The sequence below is a fragment of the Triturus cristatus genome, chromosome 9 (genome assembly GCF_964204655.1).
Source record: "Triturus cristatus chromosome 9, aTriCri1.1, whole genome shotgun sequence".
In the NCBI taxonomy this organism is placed as follows: Eukaryota; Metazoa; Chordata; class Amphibia; order Caudata; family Salamandridae; genus Triturus; species Triturus cristatus.
Window position 1 is genome coordinate 35,374,460 of NC_140592.1, and position 21,334 is coordinate 35,395,793.

General features: G+C 44.9%; 1 protein-coding gene across 9 annotated transcripts in view; it reads left to right on the top strand.

Moving 5' to 3' along the window:
• Positions 1-21,334, top strand: part of USP19 (ubiquitin specific peptidase 19) — a 638,025-nt gene that overhangs the window by 285,438 nt on the left and 331,253 nt on the right. For all 9 annotated transcript variants that reach the window (XM_085624327.1, XM_085624331.1, XM_085624330.1 and 6 more), the window contains one exon: positions 7,514-7,585. In XM_085624327.1, the coding sequence (XP_085480453.1) occupies positions 7,514-7,585 (72 nt within the window). The remainder of the gene's footprint in view (positions 1-7,513; positions 7,586-21,334) is intronic.

Below are 21,334 nucleotides of genomic sequence, written 5' to 3' on the forward strand. Positions count from 1 at the left end.
TTCTATGCAATGCACCTGTGCGGCAAGTTTTCAAGACGCATCATCCGCATACCAGAATCGTCTTGATGTCGACGCATGACTTCGCCTACGGTCCGGATTCAACGCATCACTTCTCGTGCGTGCAGCAGAACTGTCGCATCGCCTTCCCAATGACTCTGGAACTTACACATCTCTTTGATTCTCGATGCTTCCCCTATCTGTGGCTGTTTCGCCTTGTGAATTTTGACACATCTACAGGTACTTCATGTACAATCACGCATGCATAGTTTAATATGGACCACGTTACTTGAAACCTTTTAAAAGTCATATTCTTATTACATATATGTTGGATTTTTGTCATTTTGGTCTTGTTGAGTTTAAATGAAGATACTTTTTTTTTCTAAACTGGTGTGGTGTCCATTTGTGGTGTTATCACTGTATTACTGTCTAAAACTCAACAGAGGAGACAGAAGTCCTCATCCTTGCAACCACCCCTTCAGCATGGGACAACACCTGTTGGCCCACTGCCCTTGGAAGCCCACCGACCCTCTCGGACCACGCCAAAAACCTCAGCATCATACTCTACTCCACCCTTGCCATGAACAAACAGGTCATCTCTGTCACCTCCAGATGCTTCAACATCCTTCGTACCCTTCGCAAGACCTTCAAATAGATCCGCCCGGATTCAAGGAAGACCGTCACCCACGCACTCATCACCAGCAGACTGGACTACGGAAACGCCCTCTACGCCGGCATAAACAAGTCCCTACTCCGCAAACACCAAACAATACAGAACACCGCGGCCAGACTCGTCCTAGGCATCCCCCGGCACAAACACATCAGCCAACACCTGCGGAGACTCAACTGACTCCCGTGGAGAATAACTTTTAAAATCCACACCCACGCCTATAAATGCCTACACAACACCGGACCCAAATACCTCAACGACAGAATAAATTTCCACAAACCCAAAAGAAACCTCCGATCTTCAAACCTCGCCCTGGCTGAAACCCCGCGCATCCACAGAGCCAGAGCAGGCAGAAGAGCATTCTCCCATTTCGCAGCCAAGACATTGAACACCTTCAGGAAGACTCTCAAGACATGGCTCTTCGGCTGAACGGATCTGCTACCCCCACCCCCGCACCTTGAGACCCTCACGGGTGAGTAGTGCGCTTACAATTCCCTTTTTGAGTGACTTTGTGTTCTGAGTACAAATACTTTACAAAATGCCTTTGGGATAAGCCTGTCTGCTCTTGCCAAGCTACCTAGTGGATAAGCAGGGGCTATCTAAAGTGTGTAACCTCCTTACTCTCATTAGATGCAAGGGTCCTTATTTGGACAAAGGTACCTACCTCTGCCAACTAGAGACCCCCATTTTTAACAAATTGCATCTGTATAGTGTCATTGTTTGTTATGTATTACTTTTTTGTTACAGTAAGCATGCATAGCCTACTGAGAAACGTTTATTGAAAGCAGTAAGTGAAATATTGTACTATACTGTTGACTGTGTTTAAAAATTTAAAAAAAATGCAAAATGGATTTAACTATATAGTGCTGCATACATGGTTTCATTCCAGATAGGCTTTGCTTTCATGCCAGAAACATAATCGGTCTATAAAAATCAGACATTGTATCAGCTATTGCCATTGACCTAGATCTAACAGTAGAGGCTGTTTGCATTTAGAATGTTGAGGTTTCCTTAACTTTCATGAAAGACTGCTATTTAACCACTGAACTGCTAGAGCTTTCCACCCTGGTGTGGCGTGCCTTTTGGATGGTTGGGGTAGTTTGTGCTTAAACCTTCATAACTTTTTTTTCTACCAAAGATACACGAAGATTTGCACACAGCCATGCTCTGGCTCTTCATATCGTTGCTTACTCCCTTGGGTGCGGCTTCAGGCCCCAAAAAGCTGAAAGATCACCTATCGGGAGTACTGCTAGTGAGTTCACACTTTGTGGACTCTCTATGCCTGTTACAAAACGCTTCTGGCTCTGATCCAGCCCCACCTCCATTCCACTATACCTTCCAACTTTTTTGAAGTTGCCGAATCAGCCTTTGTTTCTGTTTCAGCCTCCAGTTGTTATGCTTTTTCTTTTAAAAGGGTTACATCATCTGTTTCCTCCCTCTTTGCGTTCCACAGTGGGACCTTAGCTTGGTCCTTACATTCCTGATGTGCACTTCCTTCAAACCGCTTCAAAGCTGCCTCTTCCAGCTCCTCACTGTTAAGACCGTATTCTTCATCTCCATTATAATCTGCACAGCAGCTGAGTGATATTCAAGCTCTCTGTGTCAATCCGCCATACACCACCTTTTATCCTGGACAAGATGGTTCAACGGATGCAAGCATCCTTCTTGCCAAAAGTTGTGATGCCATTGCACGTCAGAAATACCATGCCGTGCTGTTGTTCTATGCTCATCACATACAACCACAATAGTGACCACTCCTTGCAGGATTATATTTGTGACTTCTGAGATATATGTCACAAATAAAACTAAACTTAGATATATATATTTTCCTTTATGGTGTTGTGGTTGTCATTATTCTGGATAGAATATTTTTTCAATCAACAATATGATAGAACTCCTACCAACACCACGCATAAGTTGGGGTTACCAACAGAAATGTTGGGAAAAGCATTGTCAATTTAAAATACTTCCAGGTGACTAATGAAGTAACCGCCACAGCACCAAGTACCCACTGACATGAAGGAAATACTAACAGCTATAAATCTCCCAAACATTCATGAATTATCATTCACAGAGCAGCTTTAAATTTAAATATGTTTTGGATTTTTATTCCGTTTTTTTTCAAACATCAACATATCGCGCTCTCAAACTACACATTTTTCTGTCAAATATACCCTTTTCATTTCAAGTGATAACACCCCAAGAACATCTTGTCTTTTTCACACAATATATGACTGATAGAGTGGAGCTTGTAAAATCACAAACCTCTGTGTGACTTTTCTACATAAAGAGAGGAGACGGGTAGTTATATTTCAAGTCCTGCAGGTTGTCACATTTTGCAGTCAGGAGATGTATTTTGCTGCCTTATTCAATGTGGCTAGACCGTCTGAATTGCATACTGTGCTGGGGTGCAACTTCGGGGATCTACTACTTCCAGGGTACTGGTGAGCTACCACTAGCTCCCGAGCTACCTGTTGGAGACCCTAGCTCTTTCTAGCTGCAGGTTCCTCACCGACCCCATCTTCCCCATTCCGTGACTGTACTCTATCCTTTAATGAGATCCCAAGTCTAGCAATTGGCACACTGGTCACACCAATTTGCTTTTAGGGTTCTGCTTCCTAGGGTGTGAACGGTCTCGCAATCAACTGACATCCGCATGCTGGAGTGGCACCTATATAGGCGCCACGCCACGCCACACGGCGCCGCCTACCAACAGGCAGAAGTACTGCTGAAATATTTTCAGATCCATACTGATGCCTGGGAAATATTCAAAAGATCAGGAATCTGCAGCTAGATAGCCTCTAACAGAAAGAGCGTTACCGAAGGTAAGTGACTTGTTCTTCATGCATGCTGGCTTACATTAGGAGGCCAACAATGTAAAAAAAAACAGTTGACAAATGTCTCACTATTCTGTGTTTCCGCATGTCTCCTGATACAAGCGATACCCCACTTCTGGGCTGGACCTAGCGCCTGCGACACTAAATACCCTAAAACGCAAATCAATGCTTTTATTGTTATTTGTGTTTGTGTACAATTTCGGCAGCTGCAGAGTATGGACCCCAGCTCTGCTGCCTCCCTCGGAAACATAGCAAACTTACATTTCTAAAAACTAGACACCCAAAGGAGTTCATGGTGGTGTGACTTGTGTTGATCCCACAACTTTTCTTTTGGTTTGTTTAGTTTTTTAGGTCTCACTGAGCCAGCGCATGCGCTGCTCGGAGAGACATTTAGTAGGTGAGTTTTCAAAGTGCTTTTGGCTGGCCTAGCGCTTCCGTTCACGCGAGCGTGCATGTGCGCAGCCGCCATCTGTCTTTCACGGGTCATTAGCCCCACTCTGCCGCACGTTTTTCACTTTGATTGCGATCACTTTTGTAATACAGCCGTTTGTCTGTCGTCCGTCCACCCCTCTTTCTACGTGCACTTTAATCTTCTTTTGTGTATGCCTCTGACTAACTATATGTATCTACATACGCCGTACAAATCGTTCATCTGTGTATATATCAGTCTCTGTTCTTTATCGCTCTCACGCCTTCGCCACCTTTCTCTCTTTTTCTCCCTCATTTCTCTTTCTCTTTCCTTCAGTCTGTCTAGATGTCAGTCCATCTGTTTGTCTTTCTGTTGGGTCTGTCTGTTATGTCTGAACAACAGTACAACTCCCCATCTGTCTTTGTTTGTCTGTGTAATAAACTGTGTATCTGTATTTATGTTTGCCTGTCTATGCTGCAAATACCAAACTATCATTTATCGAGCCATCTGTCCTTGTCTTCTTGCACATCAGTCTAATGGTTTCTGTCTACAGACCCATGTGTCTGCTTTTTTCTACTTGTTCTTTCTGTCCGATTTTCTCTGGAATGCTCTCCTCCCTCCCTGAAACAATCTGTCACTCTTCTCTATCCTTGCCTGTCTCGCAGTTTACTTCTCGGGTACTGTTTCTGTTTATTTTTTCCACTCTCAGTGAGACACAATAGAGTTTTTGTTTGATGTGTTTTTGTTATTTTTAAAGTTGAGCTGGAAAGGGTTAAAAGTAAGGTGTCAATCGACTGCTTGTCAGGAGGACTCACGGTGACGCATGCCGTGCTCATTGCCTCCTATTCTTTTCCTGCTGTAAAAGTGAATTCAAGTGTCCACCACACCGGGGTGTGCAACTCACACTTTGCTGGTAGCTGGTGGCCTGCTGCTGCAGCCCACTCCTGGGGATATAGCTGTGCAGGAGTGCTGCCTACGGACCCTGCACTCGCTGACCCTTGTTCCAATTTACTTGACTCTCTTTTAATTTTTCAATACGTTAAACAAAAAAACGGTGGCATAACCACCAGATGGTTCCAATTTCCGTGAATGGAAACACGAGTCATACATTCTTCGAACTTGTTTCACATTTCCAAGCCCTGCTTGTGCCTTGAATTCTCTGACTCCCAATTGTCAGAGAGACCTATATCCCTCCAGATATGAAGTTCTAAAACAATTATAAAAAATGCACACGTGTAAAACATGTCAAAGGATATACAAGACCTGCATCTGTCACGTAGAGCTCTAAATACCCCACACCAAGCTTAAACTTGAGCATAACTAGTCATACTGTTTTTTCTTTGTGTAGCACATTTATACCTTTTTGGATTGCACTCTCTACTCCACGCGTGCCATTTGTATTATTTATTTAATGTTTTAGATATAGGTCGTTAGCACTAGGGGGTATTTAGGTGCTATACAACAAAATCTTGTTGAGTCTTTTAAAACAAGAGCCAGAAGCACAAGAAGGGGAGTACACTCTTAAGTCTAGCTGTATACGGAGTAGGTAGGCAAGCTCTGCTTAGACGCTAAGGGAAGAGATGCATACTAGCCATGCAAAAAGAGGAAGTAACAAGCATTGGCATAGCCAATAGGTCTCGCTTTTGGGACCTTCTAAGAATTTAGTTATCAGCACAATATTCTTGGTGCAACAACAACTGTTGCATGGCTAAACACTTAAAAGGTCCCAAAGGCGAGACCTATTGGCTATGCCAATGCTTGTTTACCTAGAAGGCCTTGCGAAACTCAAACTTGGGCTAAAAATTCCCATTTCCGTCACAATTCTGGGAGAAAGTTCTGGAAGTTGTGGAGATGCACAAAATTCCCACCATCCATCGTTCCCACACTTTTCCCGATAAAAACGGTACTCCCTTGAGTGGGTGAGCTTAGACACAGCCTCAAAACACAATGTGGACGGATCAAAATTTTCTGCTCAAAGTGTACCCCTTTTTTTTTTCCTTACGGGTAGCTGTGGATTCTAGACCTAGGCTTGACCGCTATTCAGGAAAGCCCATTAAACTCTGACTTTTCTGGAAACTAGAAACTTGGGGGTACATGGTAGTGTGCTTTGCGTGGTTCCCATAAGTTGTTTTGTTTTTTTACCCAGAAAGCCTTGCAAAGCTCAAACTTAAGCTAAGAACATGTATTTTCCCTCTCATTTCTGCGAGAAAATATCCCAGAATCTGCAGGGATCCACAGATTTTCCACCACCCAGTGTTCCCTTACGTTTCCTAATAAAAACAGTATCTCTCTTGTGTGGCTAGGTCTAGGGCCTTTAACAGGAACAGATCAAAGCAAAGACCAAACTGACTTAGCATGGTCCCTGATTTGATCCGTTCCTGTTAGGGGCTCTAGGCCCAGCCGCACAAGTTAAGAAATGTTTTTATAGGGAGACACTGGGTCATAAACATTTCGTGGATCTACGCAAATTGTGGAACTTTCCCTCACGGAAATGTGAGGAGGATGTGAGTTTGGCAACATTTGATTTTTGCAGGACATTGCGGATAAGAAAACAGTGGGATTCACACAAGGCATAGCTCCCAGAACTCCCTTTGGTGTCTAGCTTTCAAAACTTCCTGGATTTGTTTTTTTCTGGTTGCCAGCTGAGTCTGTGCCCAAATATTGAAGCTGATGTGTATGGCAATTAAGACGAAATTGAGATTTATATCCACTCTGCAGGCTCATGTGTGAAAAGAATCCAAATATCATCACTTGCCACTGGGATGCCTTTGTTTCGAGTTGGAGCGGACGGGGGTATATCAGAAAGACCGTTGTGTTTGTTTTGGGGGATGGGGCAGTCCCCACCGCTTCTGCTGATTCTTTTTTTTATTTTTTTATTTTTTGTAAGGGGCAAGCTTTTTTTCCCATATGGGATTTCTATCCCTCCGGGGGGTCAGAGGGGAGCTGTGTCCCGATGCCAGGGTGGGTTTGTTCTTGCACGATTTTGAAATCCCTTCTGTCTGGTGCCCCCAACCCCCCAATCGAGGCAAACCACCTATCTACCCCCCAGGGGGTCAGAAAGACTAATGCCGCCTTTTGTGGTAAGAGCAAGGTTGTGTGTCAGGGTGGGCCTCCCCCATCTTTTGTTTGGGGAGGGCAGTGTAACATCCCTAGTGTCTAATCCTCGCAGGGACAGATTGGAGACAACCCGTTCCTGCAATCTTTCTCAGGTGGGGGAGAAAGAGTTTCGTATCCTTTCGAATGGGGTCATGCATCTAATGTAGGGTGGGCTGCTCATATTCTTTTTTTTTTTTTTTTTTATTCTTTTTTTTCTTTATTTAAATTCCCTGGTGGCCTTTTATCTCCCCTGTTTGGGTGTGGGGTGTGACCAAATGCCCAGCTGGGGTAGCCCTTCTCCTTTGATTTTTAGCTGGATTCTTTCCTTCTTTTGGGGTTGGGGCGTGGCCCTATGTCAGGGTGGTCGACACCCACTCCTTATATTAGATTTGCATTCACTTCACGAAAATTGAATCTGTACAAGGTAAAAATGCAAAACAACTGTGATAGGTTCAATAAGTTTATCTATGTTTGTGTTTCTAATACAAGGTTTTTATTTTTTAGTGACTCCAATTTCTTGAGGCTTCACCCAGAATGTGGGGCGCACACCGTTTTCAGGTGGCAGATCAAGCTCAGGTAAATATATTAGATAAATTGCTAAATAACTGTGATTAAATGTTAACCTTGCCTAACGCAACCCATTACAGAGTATTAAAGTGCTTCTTAAAGTAGTTGCACATTGACAAAGTTTTGACTTTTGTTTAATGGAATGTGTTTTGTATTAATATAGGAACATGTGTTTTTTGGGAGGTGGATTAGTGAAGAAAGCTTACTGTGAAGAGAACTGTTACAAAGTGTGTAGTAGAGGAACGATAGTGACACAACTTGGTAGGGGAAGCCTAGATAAAAATAGGAAGTAGGTTTAGAAAGGGTGAAAGAGGCAATGTCTTGTGAGCTCTGGAGAGAGACATCTGTACGTGTATCTTTGTTTTCTGTGGTTATTAATCTGAAGCTATCCCAGTGTGGCTCTTATGTAGTTGCCGCGTTAGCTCACATGGTCTAGTACAAATGTACGTTACCTCCTTTCATTCCCCTTCAGTCTACTTTCTTAACACCATTGCTGCTATGCCACCAAATTTTTTACACCTTTGATTTGGAGGTATTAAAGTCAAACATGTGAAACAATCTCTGACAGATCTTGGTAACAGAATACCATATTGCATATATACTTCAGATCACAATTTGTTGTTCCTCATGTTTTCACCAAAGATTCAACTAGATAAAAAAAAAGTATCCATAATGTGAATGCAGATTTTAGGATGAAAATGGCATGGGAGGACTGCCTCCATGACAAAGCAACAGGCGTTGGTGATATTGACTCCGCTGCAACACGTCTATTGCCAGCTCGTGATCTGCAGGATCACTTCCGCAAAGAGACTTAGCCTTCTGCCCTCCTCTTCCCCCAGAGTTCATTGCGCACTTCTGCGGCACACTTCCGGCCATTTGTCAGCGCAGGTGGTCTTGCGAATCGCCTGCAGTCTTCATTCCCCTTCTTCAAGCTGTCAGTCATTCACAAGGGCATCACTTCTTGAGGGGAGGCTTCCAAGACTCTGTGTTAAAGGAGGTGGGGTCTTGAAAAGCTCTAGCCCAATGTCCTTTCAACGCCACAGCGGACGCGGGGACTTGCAACTCTCTGCGCCAACGTCCAGGGAGAACTAGGGGGCTTCTAGGATACTGTGCCAATGTCCTTCGAAACCACCGAGGACGAGGGGGCATGCAAAGCTCTGTGCCAATGTCCTTCCAATGCCACGCGCTAATGTTCTTCCAAAGCCACGGAGGACGAGGGCGCTTGCAAAACTCTGTGCCACTGACCTGCCAGTGCCATGGTGGATAAGGGGATTTGCAAAGCCCTGCACTAATGTCCTGTCAAAGCCATGGATGACGAGGGTGCGTGCAAAGCTCTGTGCCAATGTCCTTCCAATGCCACAGAGGAAGAGGATGCATGCAAAGCTGTGCCAAAGTCATTCCCCTGCCACAAAGGACGGGGTGGCATGCAAAGCTCTGCACCAATGTCCTTCCAATGCCATGGAGGACATGGGGGCTTGCAAAGTTCTGTGCCAATGTCCTACCCCACACTAATATTCTTCCAAAGCCATGAAGGACTAGGGGACATGCAACTCTGTGCCAATGTCTTTCCAAGGCCACGGAGGACGAGGGCGCTTGCAAAACTCTGCGCCAATGACCTGCCAATACCATGGAGAGAGGGGACTTGCAAAGCCCTGCACTAATGTCCTGTCAATGCCATGTATGACGAGGGTGTGTGCAAAGCTCTGTGCCAATGTCATTCCAATGCTACCAATGCTGTGGAGGACCCAGGGGCTTGCAAAGCTCTGTGCCAATATCCTTCCGATGCCACTGAGAACAAGCATTGGCATTGCCAATAGGTCTCGCTATTGGGACCTTATAAGTATTTAGTTATGCAGCACAATATCCTTGGTGCAGCAACATCATGGCTAAATACTTATAAGGTCCCAAAGGCGAGACCTATTGGCTATGCCAGTGCCTGTTTTAATGGTTGTTTTGGAACCGATTTCAGTCTCAATATCAATAGGTTGTTACATTTTATTTTAGGGCTTGATCTTGAACTTGCCTACTTGCATCCGAGGTTTCAAATTATGGTTGGTGGTTTATTAAACTAGGACCAGTGCTTTAAATGGGAAACATAAGTGCATGTACTCATTAAATTGAGCTAGAGGTGTAGTAAGGGGGTGGGGCTAGGGGCGGGGCTAAGGGCAAGACATGATGATACTTAAGAATTTCTATATTAGTTGCAGCACATACCAAAACACATGAGAAATGTGTTTATATAAACAAAGCAGGTTAACTCATTACACAAAATGAAAGAGAAATGTGATAATATGTTAACATTTCCATTTTTTGCAATAATTGCACCTTCTTAATGTCATACTGTTAATTTGCTGTTTGGCACAATACTATCTATTTTTGTGCATGCGAGTAGGAAGAAACTGAAAATACCCCCACGTCGAACCAAAGCTCTTATGGCACCAAGCAAATGAAGCAACTCATCATGACCCTCCCCAGAAGATATCTCTTGTCTCTTCCACAATCTATCCGTTAATCCTTTCATCCTACCATTTACCTGCTGAAGTCCACCATTTAACCTTTACATTCTATCGTCTATTCAGTCTTTCATCAATCATTCCGTTTTTCACCATTCCGACTACCCACTCTTCATATCCAAACGTATCCATCCATTCATATTCATCAATCTCCAAACCTATCCATTCATCCTTTCACTCATCCATCTCTTTATCCAACCTTTCCCTCATCCATCAATCCTTTCATTCATCCATTCATCAACCCTTTCACTCCTTTATTCCATCCACCCTTTCACTCAATCCCTAATTTCACTCATCCATCATCCACCCTTTTATCTATCCATCCTCCCTACCTTTCATTCATCCATCCAATCTTTCACTTATCCACCCATCATCTGACCTTTTATCCAATCATCCACCCTCTTTCCCCATGCATGCTTTCACTCATCCATCCATCCATCCATCTATACATCCACCCTTGCTCACTCATCCATCCACTCACTCACCCACCCTTTTACGTTATTTATGAATCTTTATCGCCGAGCAGACATGTACAAAGTGTCACCCCTTTTCTTTAAAATACCTCCTGAGAGTGTCTTGATTTTTTCTCTCTCTCTCTCTCTCTCTCTCTCTCTCTCTCTCTCTCTCTCTCTCTCTCTCTCTCTCTCTCTCTCTCTCTCTCTCTCTCTCTCTCTCTCTCTCTCTCTCTCTCTCTCTCTCTCTCTCTCTCTCTCTCTCTCTCTCTCTCTCTCTCTCTCTCTCTCTCTCTCTCTCTCTCTCTCTCTCTCTCTCTCTCTCTCTCTCTCTCTCTCTCTCTCTCCACTTTTTTCTCACAGAAACAGGCATACACACAATTATAGCAGACACACAAAAGACTAAGGTATGATAAAAGCCATCTTTTCTCTTCACCTACCATGGATTTTAATTGCCACCAGGGCTGGACTAGCCGTAGCCTGATAGCCACTGACATGATTCCTGTGCTTTCAGGAATGCACAGGATAGTGTGAATGTGATTGACCGCACAGGGCCTGAATGGACCCTGCTCTGTCAAGCACAGCGTGATGGTGAGCACCCGGAAATTATTCAAATGAGCCCTGCTGAAAAACACAGCTGGAGCTCAGATCAGGGCTACAGAAGCTGGGCCTTGGCTGCCAGAGACACGTTCCACTCCTGCTCACCAGCACAGGCAATGAGCCTACCTTTTCATGAGTACCGGTACTCTCCACGGCAGTAGAGAAGTGCCGGTACTCAGAGTGATAAATACAAGAAGTGCTTGTACTCCGTATCGGTGAGTACCGGCCCATTTAAAGCACTGACTAGGACCCATGCAGCAGGACGGTGTTTCAATCATCTTTGATAAGGTTAGCTTTGGAGATGCATCCCAGTGTTTGGGTCAGAAAGCTAAGCTCCCCTTAATGTAATTAATACATTTGACCTCATCAATTCATGTGAAGCAGCGGACCCTTTTTATTCCATGAATGCTACCTGGGTTAGGGGGGATTATGGATCAATTATTGACTATATCTTTGTATCCAGAGTCCTAATGGGATGGGTGTCAAGGGGTGGAACAGAGGAAACTTTATTAAGTCATCATAACCCCCTGTGGTTGGGACTAAGTATCCATAAGGGGGAAAGTGGCACTAAAGGTGTGTAAATTCCATCCTTAGCAGTTCAGTCACAAGGGCTCCGTCTGGCTTGGAGGAATGCCGATTTGGAGGCCCTTATGACAAATTATTGTGCTAACCAACCTTCACATGCTGAATAATTGCCTTTCTCCCTTAAGTGACCAGCGGGCTGTGTCTAATCAAGTTGCCCAACTGGGGCTCACTGTCTGTAAGCTACTTATGAAACCAATTAGTTCTGATAACTGAGAGGCAAAATGGTTTGACCCATCTTGTAGAAAGGCATCGGCAGACCTACATAAGGTCCCGAATGGGTAGTTGTAAGATCTAACAGCGCAGAGCTGAGTATAAAGTTGCCCAAGGAGATAGGCGCAAGCAGATCCAAATGGACTCCTGGTGGAGGCTGGTTCTGGCTGTAGGCAGAAAGACTCTCTGGTCTGGTATGCCCTCGGAGAGCCCTTTCTATGGGATTCATCCCAGAAGAAATCTGGGATGCCATTATGAAGACTCCATCTAAAAAGGCCCCAGGACCTGGGTCTCTCTCGATTTATACAAATCCTTACTGGAATTTTGGGCCCCATTGCTATATAATTGTTTTAATGCTGTCACCAAAACTGTATTTTAAGAATCATGGCTCACCGCTAAAATGGAAAACCCTCAATCTCCCTGCTGGACTCCGCTGTGAAGATGGAAGGGAGAGCTGTGCTGGAGTTCCTTTTTGTTTTGTGTCAAGGAGTCGAACATGCTGTCAGAGGTGCAATGTGGTTTTCGGTAGGGGCTATGCATGGTGGAGCAATGTCTGAATTTCCACTTGCTTGTAAGCAAGGATACCATCGCTAAGCAGGGCTCCATGTGCCTGGCCTTTATGGACCTGTCTTGTGCCTTCGACAGAATGGTAAGATCCAAGTTGTAGACTATACTGACTGATTTGAGGGTGGGTGCAGGGCTTGTCGATTCATTGCGGGCCTTGCATTATGACCTTTCGGCCCTGCAGTTGAGCATACTGCTAGTTTTTAACGGGGGAAAGGTGTGCGCCAGGGCTGTGTCCTGGCCCAAATCTATTTTATTGTATATTAATGGCCTTGGCTCACCCATTTCTGATAGCTCTGTGGATGTCCCTCAAATTCTCAAGAAAATGGTTCTAGCATTACTCTACGCGGAGGATGCTGTGTTACTTGGTAGAACCTTTCATGGCTTAAACATCCTGTTTCAGGAGTTTGTTAGCTGTATGGGGTCTCTGGGTCTCTTTCCTAATCAATCTAAAACCTTTACCATGGCCTGTGGCCCCATGTTTCATAAGATGAAGAGGGTATATCTCAGGGCAATCCTGTTTCTATTCAGGATTTCTCGTACCTAGACGTAATCTTTAATGCTAGGGTGAATTGGGGACAATGTAAGTTCAAAGCTTGTCATAGGTTTGCCAATGCGTTGGATACATCTATAATTTAGCTTCACGCATTGTAAGAATGCCAATTGCCCCATTGTTGGAGGTCTTTAAGAGCAAATGCCTCCCCATTCTTACGTATGGTGCTGGCCTCTGCGACTATTCAAATACAATTGCTGTCCAGGGTGAAGAGAATAGGGTTTTGCGGTGTTTTCTGGGGAGTAACCCCCATTCTCCCCAGCACGTTCAACTTTTATATCACACCAAGAGCTTGAGGTTTGAATATGTGGAAGACAGTTTCAAATTGGCCCCCCTTGCGCTGTAGTGCGCAGTTGGGGTGAACCCGCATGCTGGCCTCAACAGGGAGGTGATCTTTAACATGCACTAGAGGTTTGAAAATTCTCTAGCTCCAATATATTAACAGATAAATGTTTAATTTGGGGAGGCTTAAACCTTTCTCTAATCCCTTTGCCAGCTCAAAGTCTTGCCTAGTTCAGGTCAAGAAGTAATTTAAAACTAAAAAACCTCGGCATAGAGATGAAGCTGAGACCTTACAGGCTTCCGCTAGGGATTATATGAAGCCTCAAACTCCCCTTATAATGGAGCTGTACTTAGCATGGGCCAACCGCACCTGGGATAGAGTCCTTTAACCAGATTCAGATTCTGTTTTGTGAGGTGGCATGTGGGCTTTCCCTTAGGCCAATTCGATCCAGGTAAAGTGTTAATCTGCCCATGGGATGAGTCCTCGCCCCAGAGCCTGCTTCATTTTACCCTCTTTTGCCAGTTTTACATCGTATTAATCGTGTGATAAGTGTGGTATTAGAAGATGCTTGGCTTATGTGCAACAGTTAAATTGCCCCACTCTGTACTCGCATTTGCTCTTTTTTTTTAAGTGTGCCATTGCTAAAACAATATTGATGCTATTCTAGTCCCAAGCATTTTTAGTTTCTCAGTGTCACTTTATCGGATATTCACCTTGGGCTAGACCCGTAGATGGGTTTGTCAAAATCCTAGAACCTCACTTTTACATTACATTAGCCCTGGTTATTTTACAAATAAGTTTGAATTAATCTGCGTTTTTAGATGTTTTTATTTATTTGTTTTTTATGTATTTTGTAAGTATGTAATCATGTGATAATGTTTTAATGATTTCGGTATTGTGCTTTTATGGCTGCTTTTGCCACCTAAATAATGTTTTGATATGACAAAGCAACATTTAGTCTTTTCATGCTTGGAACCACTCACCCTTGTGTCACACTGTAGCTTCCCCAGACAGAATCTCTAAATGTAGAGTAGCACAGATGGACTGTTTAATGAAAACTGGCACTCTACTACCCCGCTTTCCCAAAGACATGCCATCCAAACCATTACACTTTGCTTCCATCCCCACCAGCCAGTCGTTGGAAGCATCAGATTACGTATAGAAGGATTAGCCTGCAAGATTTGTATCAGTGTTCACTGTGACTGAAATCACTTTGTTGGAGGTCAAAAAAGTAGACCAAGTCTTTTGTCAGTTGTAACCCTTGCCTTTCTCTCATACTACTACTGCAAACTATGAGAATTGGACAGCCATGATTGTATTTATGTATTTACACCCGCACTTACAAAGTATGAGAAAATCACCTCTTTCATTATGAAACTAATCTTATGGAAAAGTTACAGAGTTCAGGCATGGAGGAATAAGTGTCCGACACTTTCGGTCTCTGCAAATACAGTATGTGCACCCTCTTTGCCTTGCCTTCAATTTTTTTCTATCCTCCCTCATGTACGAGAATGGTGGCAAAGCATTAACATAACTACTGCTGAGTGTGTGCCATTTTTGTGAGTATTGTAGCCTTGCTACAGTAGACAGTTTTCAAGATGGGGTTGCCAGACAGGTGGCTTATGCAGGTTTCTTATTCCCACTGTTCCCCTATTTTCCCTGTTCCCTTTTAAACCGAAGGTTTCAGAATACTGTGTAACATTAACCAAAATCGAGCAAGAGACGGCATACAATAGTCCACATTCACTAGGTTGCCTATTGGTCAGGGTGCTCCCCAAAATAATGTCTGCAGTCAATAGAGCTGTCAAGCCCTTCATTTCTGGAACCCCCAGTGAACATTCTTACAGGAGGTTCCCAGCACTCTAGCATCCCCCACAGTCTCTGCTTCTTCTCCCACCCTCGCTGTCTGCCAGGTACAATTCAAGCAGTTCAAACACACTAGACAAGGATTTTGGGTTCAGGGTTTAGTGTTGCTGTGTAAGTTCAATATGGACTCTGCCTCAAAGTTTTTTTCTACTGTTGGGGTCAGATGTTTCTTCTCGAGCTCTGGGATCGTCAAGCAGTAACTGGAACCAGTAGACGCCAGGCATTAAGATCTTCAGAAAAGGGCATCATAGAACTTCAATGTTGGCGCTTCAGATTCAACCAGGATTCGACAGCTTTACTGAGAATCATGTTCTGTGATAGTGACTGTGGGGAAGAAGGGTTATGGAGAACATGCCCTTCCACTAGTTTCTTAAATGTAATGCTAAATTCATGTGGTTGGGCAATCATCAAGTATGTAAACATTGTTGTCTCAAGACCATGAGGAATCGATTTGCTCTGTCTTTAAGATGTTAAAGAACAAGGCAACCATCAGGTACAGGAGGGCTCTTGCTAGGCACATTATAAAATGTAGTGACAGGACCCATCTCAGCTTTAACCACTCTTCTGTCTGGAGGACCTCAGAGAACACTGCTCGGAGGAGGACCGTCTTTTTCAAGAGGCCCTGCACCTTTTCCTTGGAGGACTCTGATGTAGAGTAGGAAGGACAGTTGGGATGGGGTAGAAATCTTCAAGGACAAAGACCACCACAAGCACACCCATACCATCTCTGACCCCAGACGATTAACCCTTCGTTGTTTGGCCTTGAAAGAGTATCACATGGAGACTGAGCATTGATCCTTAGGAAGATGGGCACCAAAACTCAGCCAAAGCAGTTGGAAGACCCGGTTCTGGCCGTGGTCCCCAAGTCTGCTTGGTGCTGAGAGCCTTCTTCTGGTCTGTGCTTTGAGTCGAAAAGACCCCAACCAGGCCCGAGACACTGACCTGACACTGTCTGGGCCGAAACTGGTTCTGAAAGAGCCCTTGATCCAGCTTTGATGTTGAGTAAGACTCTTCTTTTGACCTAGTTAAGACGTCCCGGTTGTGAGACAGAGAGACTACATTCATGCAGCCTGTAAAAAGATCCTGCCCCATCCACCACCACAAGAGCGGAACCCCATGCCTTTGGAAACGAAGCTTGCCTTCGAGGAGGCAGTACCCGAAGAATTCTAGGGATATCCTGTGGCTGAGATTAGACAGCCAGGGCATACTCCTGTGCTTCAGCCTCTATATCCTCATCCCCCACGGCCTCATCCTTCACATCTACACCCAATACCTCCTCCAACCACGTTCATCATTCAGGTCACCATCACCATTGGGTTCACACTATACACGCTCAGACTTCAGTCATGATAGTCAGGATGACATTCAGGATCCCTCCGAGCAGCCACTGCCACCACACAATGGCGGTGATTCGTGGGAGGATTACAACAGGTAATCTGAGGATAGATTGGGCATGTTTTGAAGCCATACACTGTGAAGGCATTACCCCTAACCCCCATGACACCGCTTGTTATGCTGTTGTTGAGAGGGCTGTTGTGCACCATCAAGTCAAACTCCATGAGGTAGAGGAGGAATACTTCCTTTATTAAGAAGGAATACTCTGCATAGTTCCTACAGATTCTTAAATCCATGACCAGGTGTGTGGCAAAGAACTTCCAGATACTACTGAAAACCAGGGTTGTCACTCCTAGGGTGGAGCAAAAATATAAGGCAGTGGCTGAGGACCCCATATATATTAGAGCTCACTTTCCTCCAGACTATGGTTGTTCACAGGGCTCAGGAGAGAGTATTTCCACCGGGCACAGGTGAAACAAACCCTCCAGACAAAGAAAGCCAGAAAATTCAGGCTGCCGGGAAACGTGTCGCATTTGGGAAAGAAACACAGTGGCATATCATCAACCTGATTGGCCTTCTCTCAGGGACTGATAAATACAATTTGAAGCAGATGGAACAACTTATCACGCACTTTCCCGAAACCATCTTAAATGCAAACTTCTTGTGTGCCATAGACTCAGCCAATTGTACCTCCAAAGAGGTCAATACCAGCGCTATCCTCAGCAGGTATGCATGACTTTGAGGATCTGTGTCCTGCCCAGATGTGCAAATGCAACTCATGAATGTCCCATTTGAATGAGAACATGCTTTCTGCCAAAGTGATGGGAGCACTCCAGATCCAACCTGTGGACACTGGGTTTTGATGTCACCAAACTCAAGGAAACACCAAATATGCCACATGACTGCAGCGCTCAAGCTATCAGCAACACCAGTCTTACCAAGACACTCAAAGCCAGGAGTCCTTTCAAAGAATGGGTGTCTGCAAATCCAAACACTGAATCTTCAGCCCTTAACACCCAAATCGTAAAACTTTTGTCGCGAGAAAGATGGGATTATTCCTTTCACAATCTGAAGAAATAATCTCAGGCAAGTGGGTCCTTTCCGTAGCACAACAATTATACTGCTTGGAGTTTCACACCAACAAACATACTACAATGACCGCTCAATCGGGCCGGATGAGCAGCAAGCGCTCAAGGGGAGTGGGGGGTGAGTACAAGCACTCCTCAACAATGAAGCTGTCTGGCCTGTACCTCCACAGTAGTGAGAACAGGGTGTGCCCTCAGCTGCATTTCCTTATTCCCCAAAAGGATGGTACCCTCCAGCCGTGACCTTGAGCCTTTAAATTGCTGTCTTGCTGGAGCACATCAGAACGACAACTCTGCAAGATGTCATCTCTGCAAGGGAGACCACATGGAGACTCTTCACTTCATGTCAGCTACTTCCACATCCCCAATCATTCACCAAATCACTGCTACCTAAATTTGTGGTAAGTAGACAACAATCCCAGTTCAAGGTGCTGCCATTCTGGATTGCAACAGCCCCAAAAGTATTCACAAAATATCTAGCGGTGGTATGCCATTCAAGTGTTTCGATATCTGGACAACTAAGTGATGAAAAGCTGCATCCAAAGCAGCAGTGATGCTGCGACTCTGGTTAGGTTACTCTGGTTAAGTTTAATTGAAACTGCCAAAAAGTCCTATTTGCATCCACAACAAGTTCATACATTCTGAAGAGCAGTATTGAACTCGGTTACAGAAGAAAGCTTAGCCAAGCGTAGTGACAAAGGCTGCTTCCTCTTTTCAGACCCGTCCCTTAACTGTAAGAACAGTACTGAACCTGTTAGGGATGATAGCCTTATGCATATCCACAGTACCACACGCATTCACTGCAGACATACTTCCGACAAGAGGATGTGGCTGGTCAATGATCACAAGCAGCACATTGATGGGAAGATCTGGTGTTAGTGAAGCCCTGAGTTCAGTACTGTCTAGCATGGTGGTATAACGAAAATGTGTCACTGGGCAGACACTTTCTGGACCCTCAGCTGCAGGTAACCATGGCCACAGACTTGGCACTCACAGGATGGGGAGCACGAATGGACGATACAACTATGAAGATACCTGGGCCCAAGATCAAGGAAGTTATCAAGTCATCTTCCTCAAACTGACAGCTGTACAAATGGTGCTAAGACTGACAAGATGACTGCCATGTCTTAGATTCAGAAACCAGAAGCAACTCACTCCCCTCAACTGTCATCCCTAGCACAAAAGATCTGGCATTGGGTCAGTGAGAGACTGCTCCTTGCAAAGCCTCCAACGGGGGTGAAACCTACCCTGTGGACCTATGAAGGGGAACGCATCAACAAGTACACTGGTGGATACATCCCCAGGAACTTCACCAATACTTCCAAAGATTGGGAAACGTCGCAAAATGTTCTTCACCGCAGAGAATGCAAAGTGCTCAAGCTTAGCCTTCAGGTGCTCTCCACCACAGGTGTCGTGGGCAGTGCACTATGGATATTGCTCAGGGGTGTTTGCTTATGCCTCTCCTCCTCTTCCTCTGCTTTCATCTGTAGTGAGGAAACTCGAGATGTCTAGGACTCTCATTCTAATCATGCCAGCTTGGGCAAGGTAGCTCTGTTTTTCAGCATTTCTAGAACTGTCATGCCCCTGCCACACAATGCAACATCATGGCCAGCTGAGGGATCCAGACCTTGAGATTTGTACCTGAAGTCCTAGAGCACTGGCATCTCAGGCTGTCTGAGGAGTGTATGCTGATCCAGCGAGAGGCTCGCGAGCCCCCTGCTTGTACATTTTATGCACCAAAGTGGAAATGCAGTGCCCGTTATTCCTTCAGCAAGAATTCAGAGCCTCTAAAGGCTTTGGTGAAAGATATAATTTGTTATTGGCTAAACTTTCAAGGAGCAGCTTTAACATGCACATAATTTTGGTATATTTATTTCCCTGCAGTCTCTGCTTTCATGCAAAACAGACAACACACTTCCCTCTTTAAAAAATTCCAGTCATCAAGGCATTTGTGGAGGGTTTAAAAAGAGTATCGTCTCCAAGAACACTGCTGGTGCCTGCTAGGAACCCTAATACGGTACTAGCATGGCTCATGGGGGTCTCCTTTTGACCCACATCATTCTTGTGCTATGAAATACCTTTATGGGAAAAGGTTTTTTCTGGTGCTAATCATTTTCATATGAAAAGTCAGTGAGTTTCAGCCTCGAATGAAAGGTTTTTCCACAGTTAAAGTGCAATAGGAAAGTGTAGTCTTCAGGGCTAATCCTTGTTTTCTTCCTAAATTGGATTCCCTTTATCAGGTGAACCAAACAATATATTTACCAAGCTTCTTTCTTTACTCAGTGACTTTTGCATTGACAGAAAAAGGTTATCCGTAAAACTAACAACTCTCTGGGGTTGCTAAACTTCACACAGGAAACCCCGTTTCAAAGTTTGCTTTAGCAAGGTGTATAGTCAAATATATACAGGTCTGCTATACAAAGACAAAATTACCTTTAATTTGGTTCCAAGGGCAAACTCCACCACAACGAAAGGGGATACATTGGCTTTCTCAGCTAACAAAAATCTATCAGACCTGTGGAAAGCTGCTGCTTGCCCAGTATCACACACTTCCGCTAATCGTCTGCCTTATTGGATTGCTAGCCTTTGTTTACTTTGAGTGCACTACCTTAAAGTTTATGCATAGAATGTGATCTGCAGCAGCACATGATAGAAATGGATAATGTTACCCTATAACTATCGGTTCGTTGCTAGTAGTGCTGTAAATTGGCATGTGCCCTCCCACCTCCAGTCAGTGCTCCAAATGAAGTTTTCACTTGCACAATGCACCCGTATACCATAACTGTCACCTTAGCTTTCCCCACTTTCTGCATTCACCCATTGGGATGGGTGGTGGGTGGGTAGAATTACAGTTTGAGGAGGAAGAGTTCTGTATTCTGAGGCTCAGTGTGGTGATAAGACATTTCATTCCTGAAGGCGTCTTCGAGCAATTTGCAAATGTCCAGGCCCAGCACTAGATGGCAGAGTGTACAGTAGGATGAATCCACAGTACTACAAACCAATGGTAACAGGACAAACAACATTGTTCTTCAATCAGTCAAGGGTTTGTTAAGTGCAACTACTCACCGAGAGGGTCTCAAAGGCACGAGGTGGGTGGGGCGGGGGCAGCGCAGCTTCTGGGCATTCATTGTGAGATGTAGAAGGGCCATGTCTTCAGGATCCTCCTTTGTCCGCACAGCTCCTGGATGTTCATGGTGACTCGTCGAAGAGCCATGTCTTGAGGTCCTTCAGGAACTTGGAGAGTGTTGGTGTCTGCCGGAGGTGGAAAGGGAGAGTGTTCCATGCCTTGGCCGCGAGGAAGGAGAAGGAGCGGCCTCCTGTTCTGGTCTTCTTGATGTGCTGCACCGTCGCAAGAGAGAGCTGGGCTGAACGGAGGGATCTTTGGCGTGCGTGGAACGAGAGGCGATGGTTCATGTAGGCAGGACCGATTTTGTGGAGGGCTTTGTGGGCGTGGGTTAGAAGCTTGAAGGTGAGTCTCTTCTCGACGGGGAGCCAGTGCAGTGCCCGCAGGTGTTGGGTGATGTGGCAGTGGCGCGGTAGGTTGAGTACTAGTCTGGCGTAGGCATTCTGGACGTTCTGTAGTTTGCTGGTGAGGCTTTTGTTGATCCTGGCGTAGAGTGCGTTGCCGTAGTCCAGTCTGCTGCTGATGAGGGGGTGCGTGACGGTTTTTCTGTGTTCGAGGGGGATCCAGTTGAAGGTCTTTTGTAGGAGA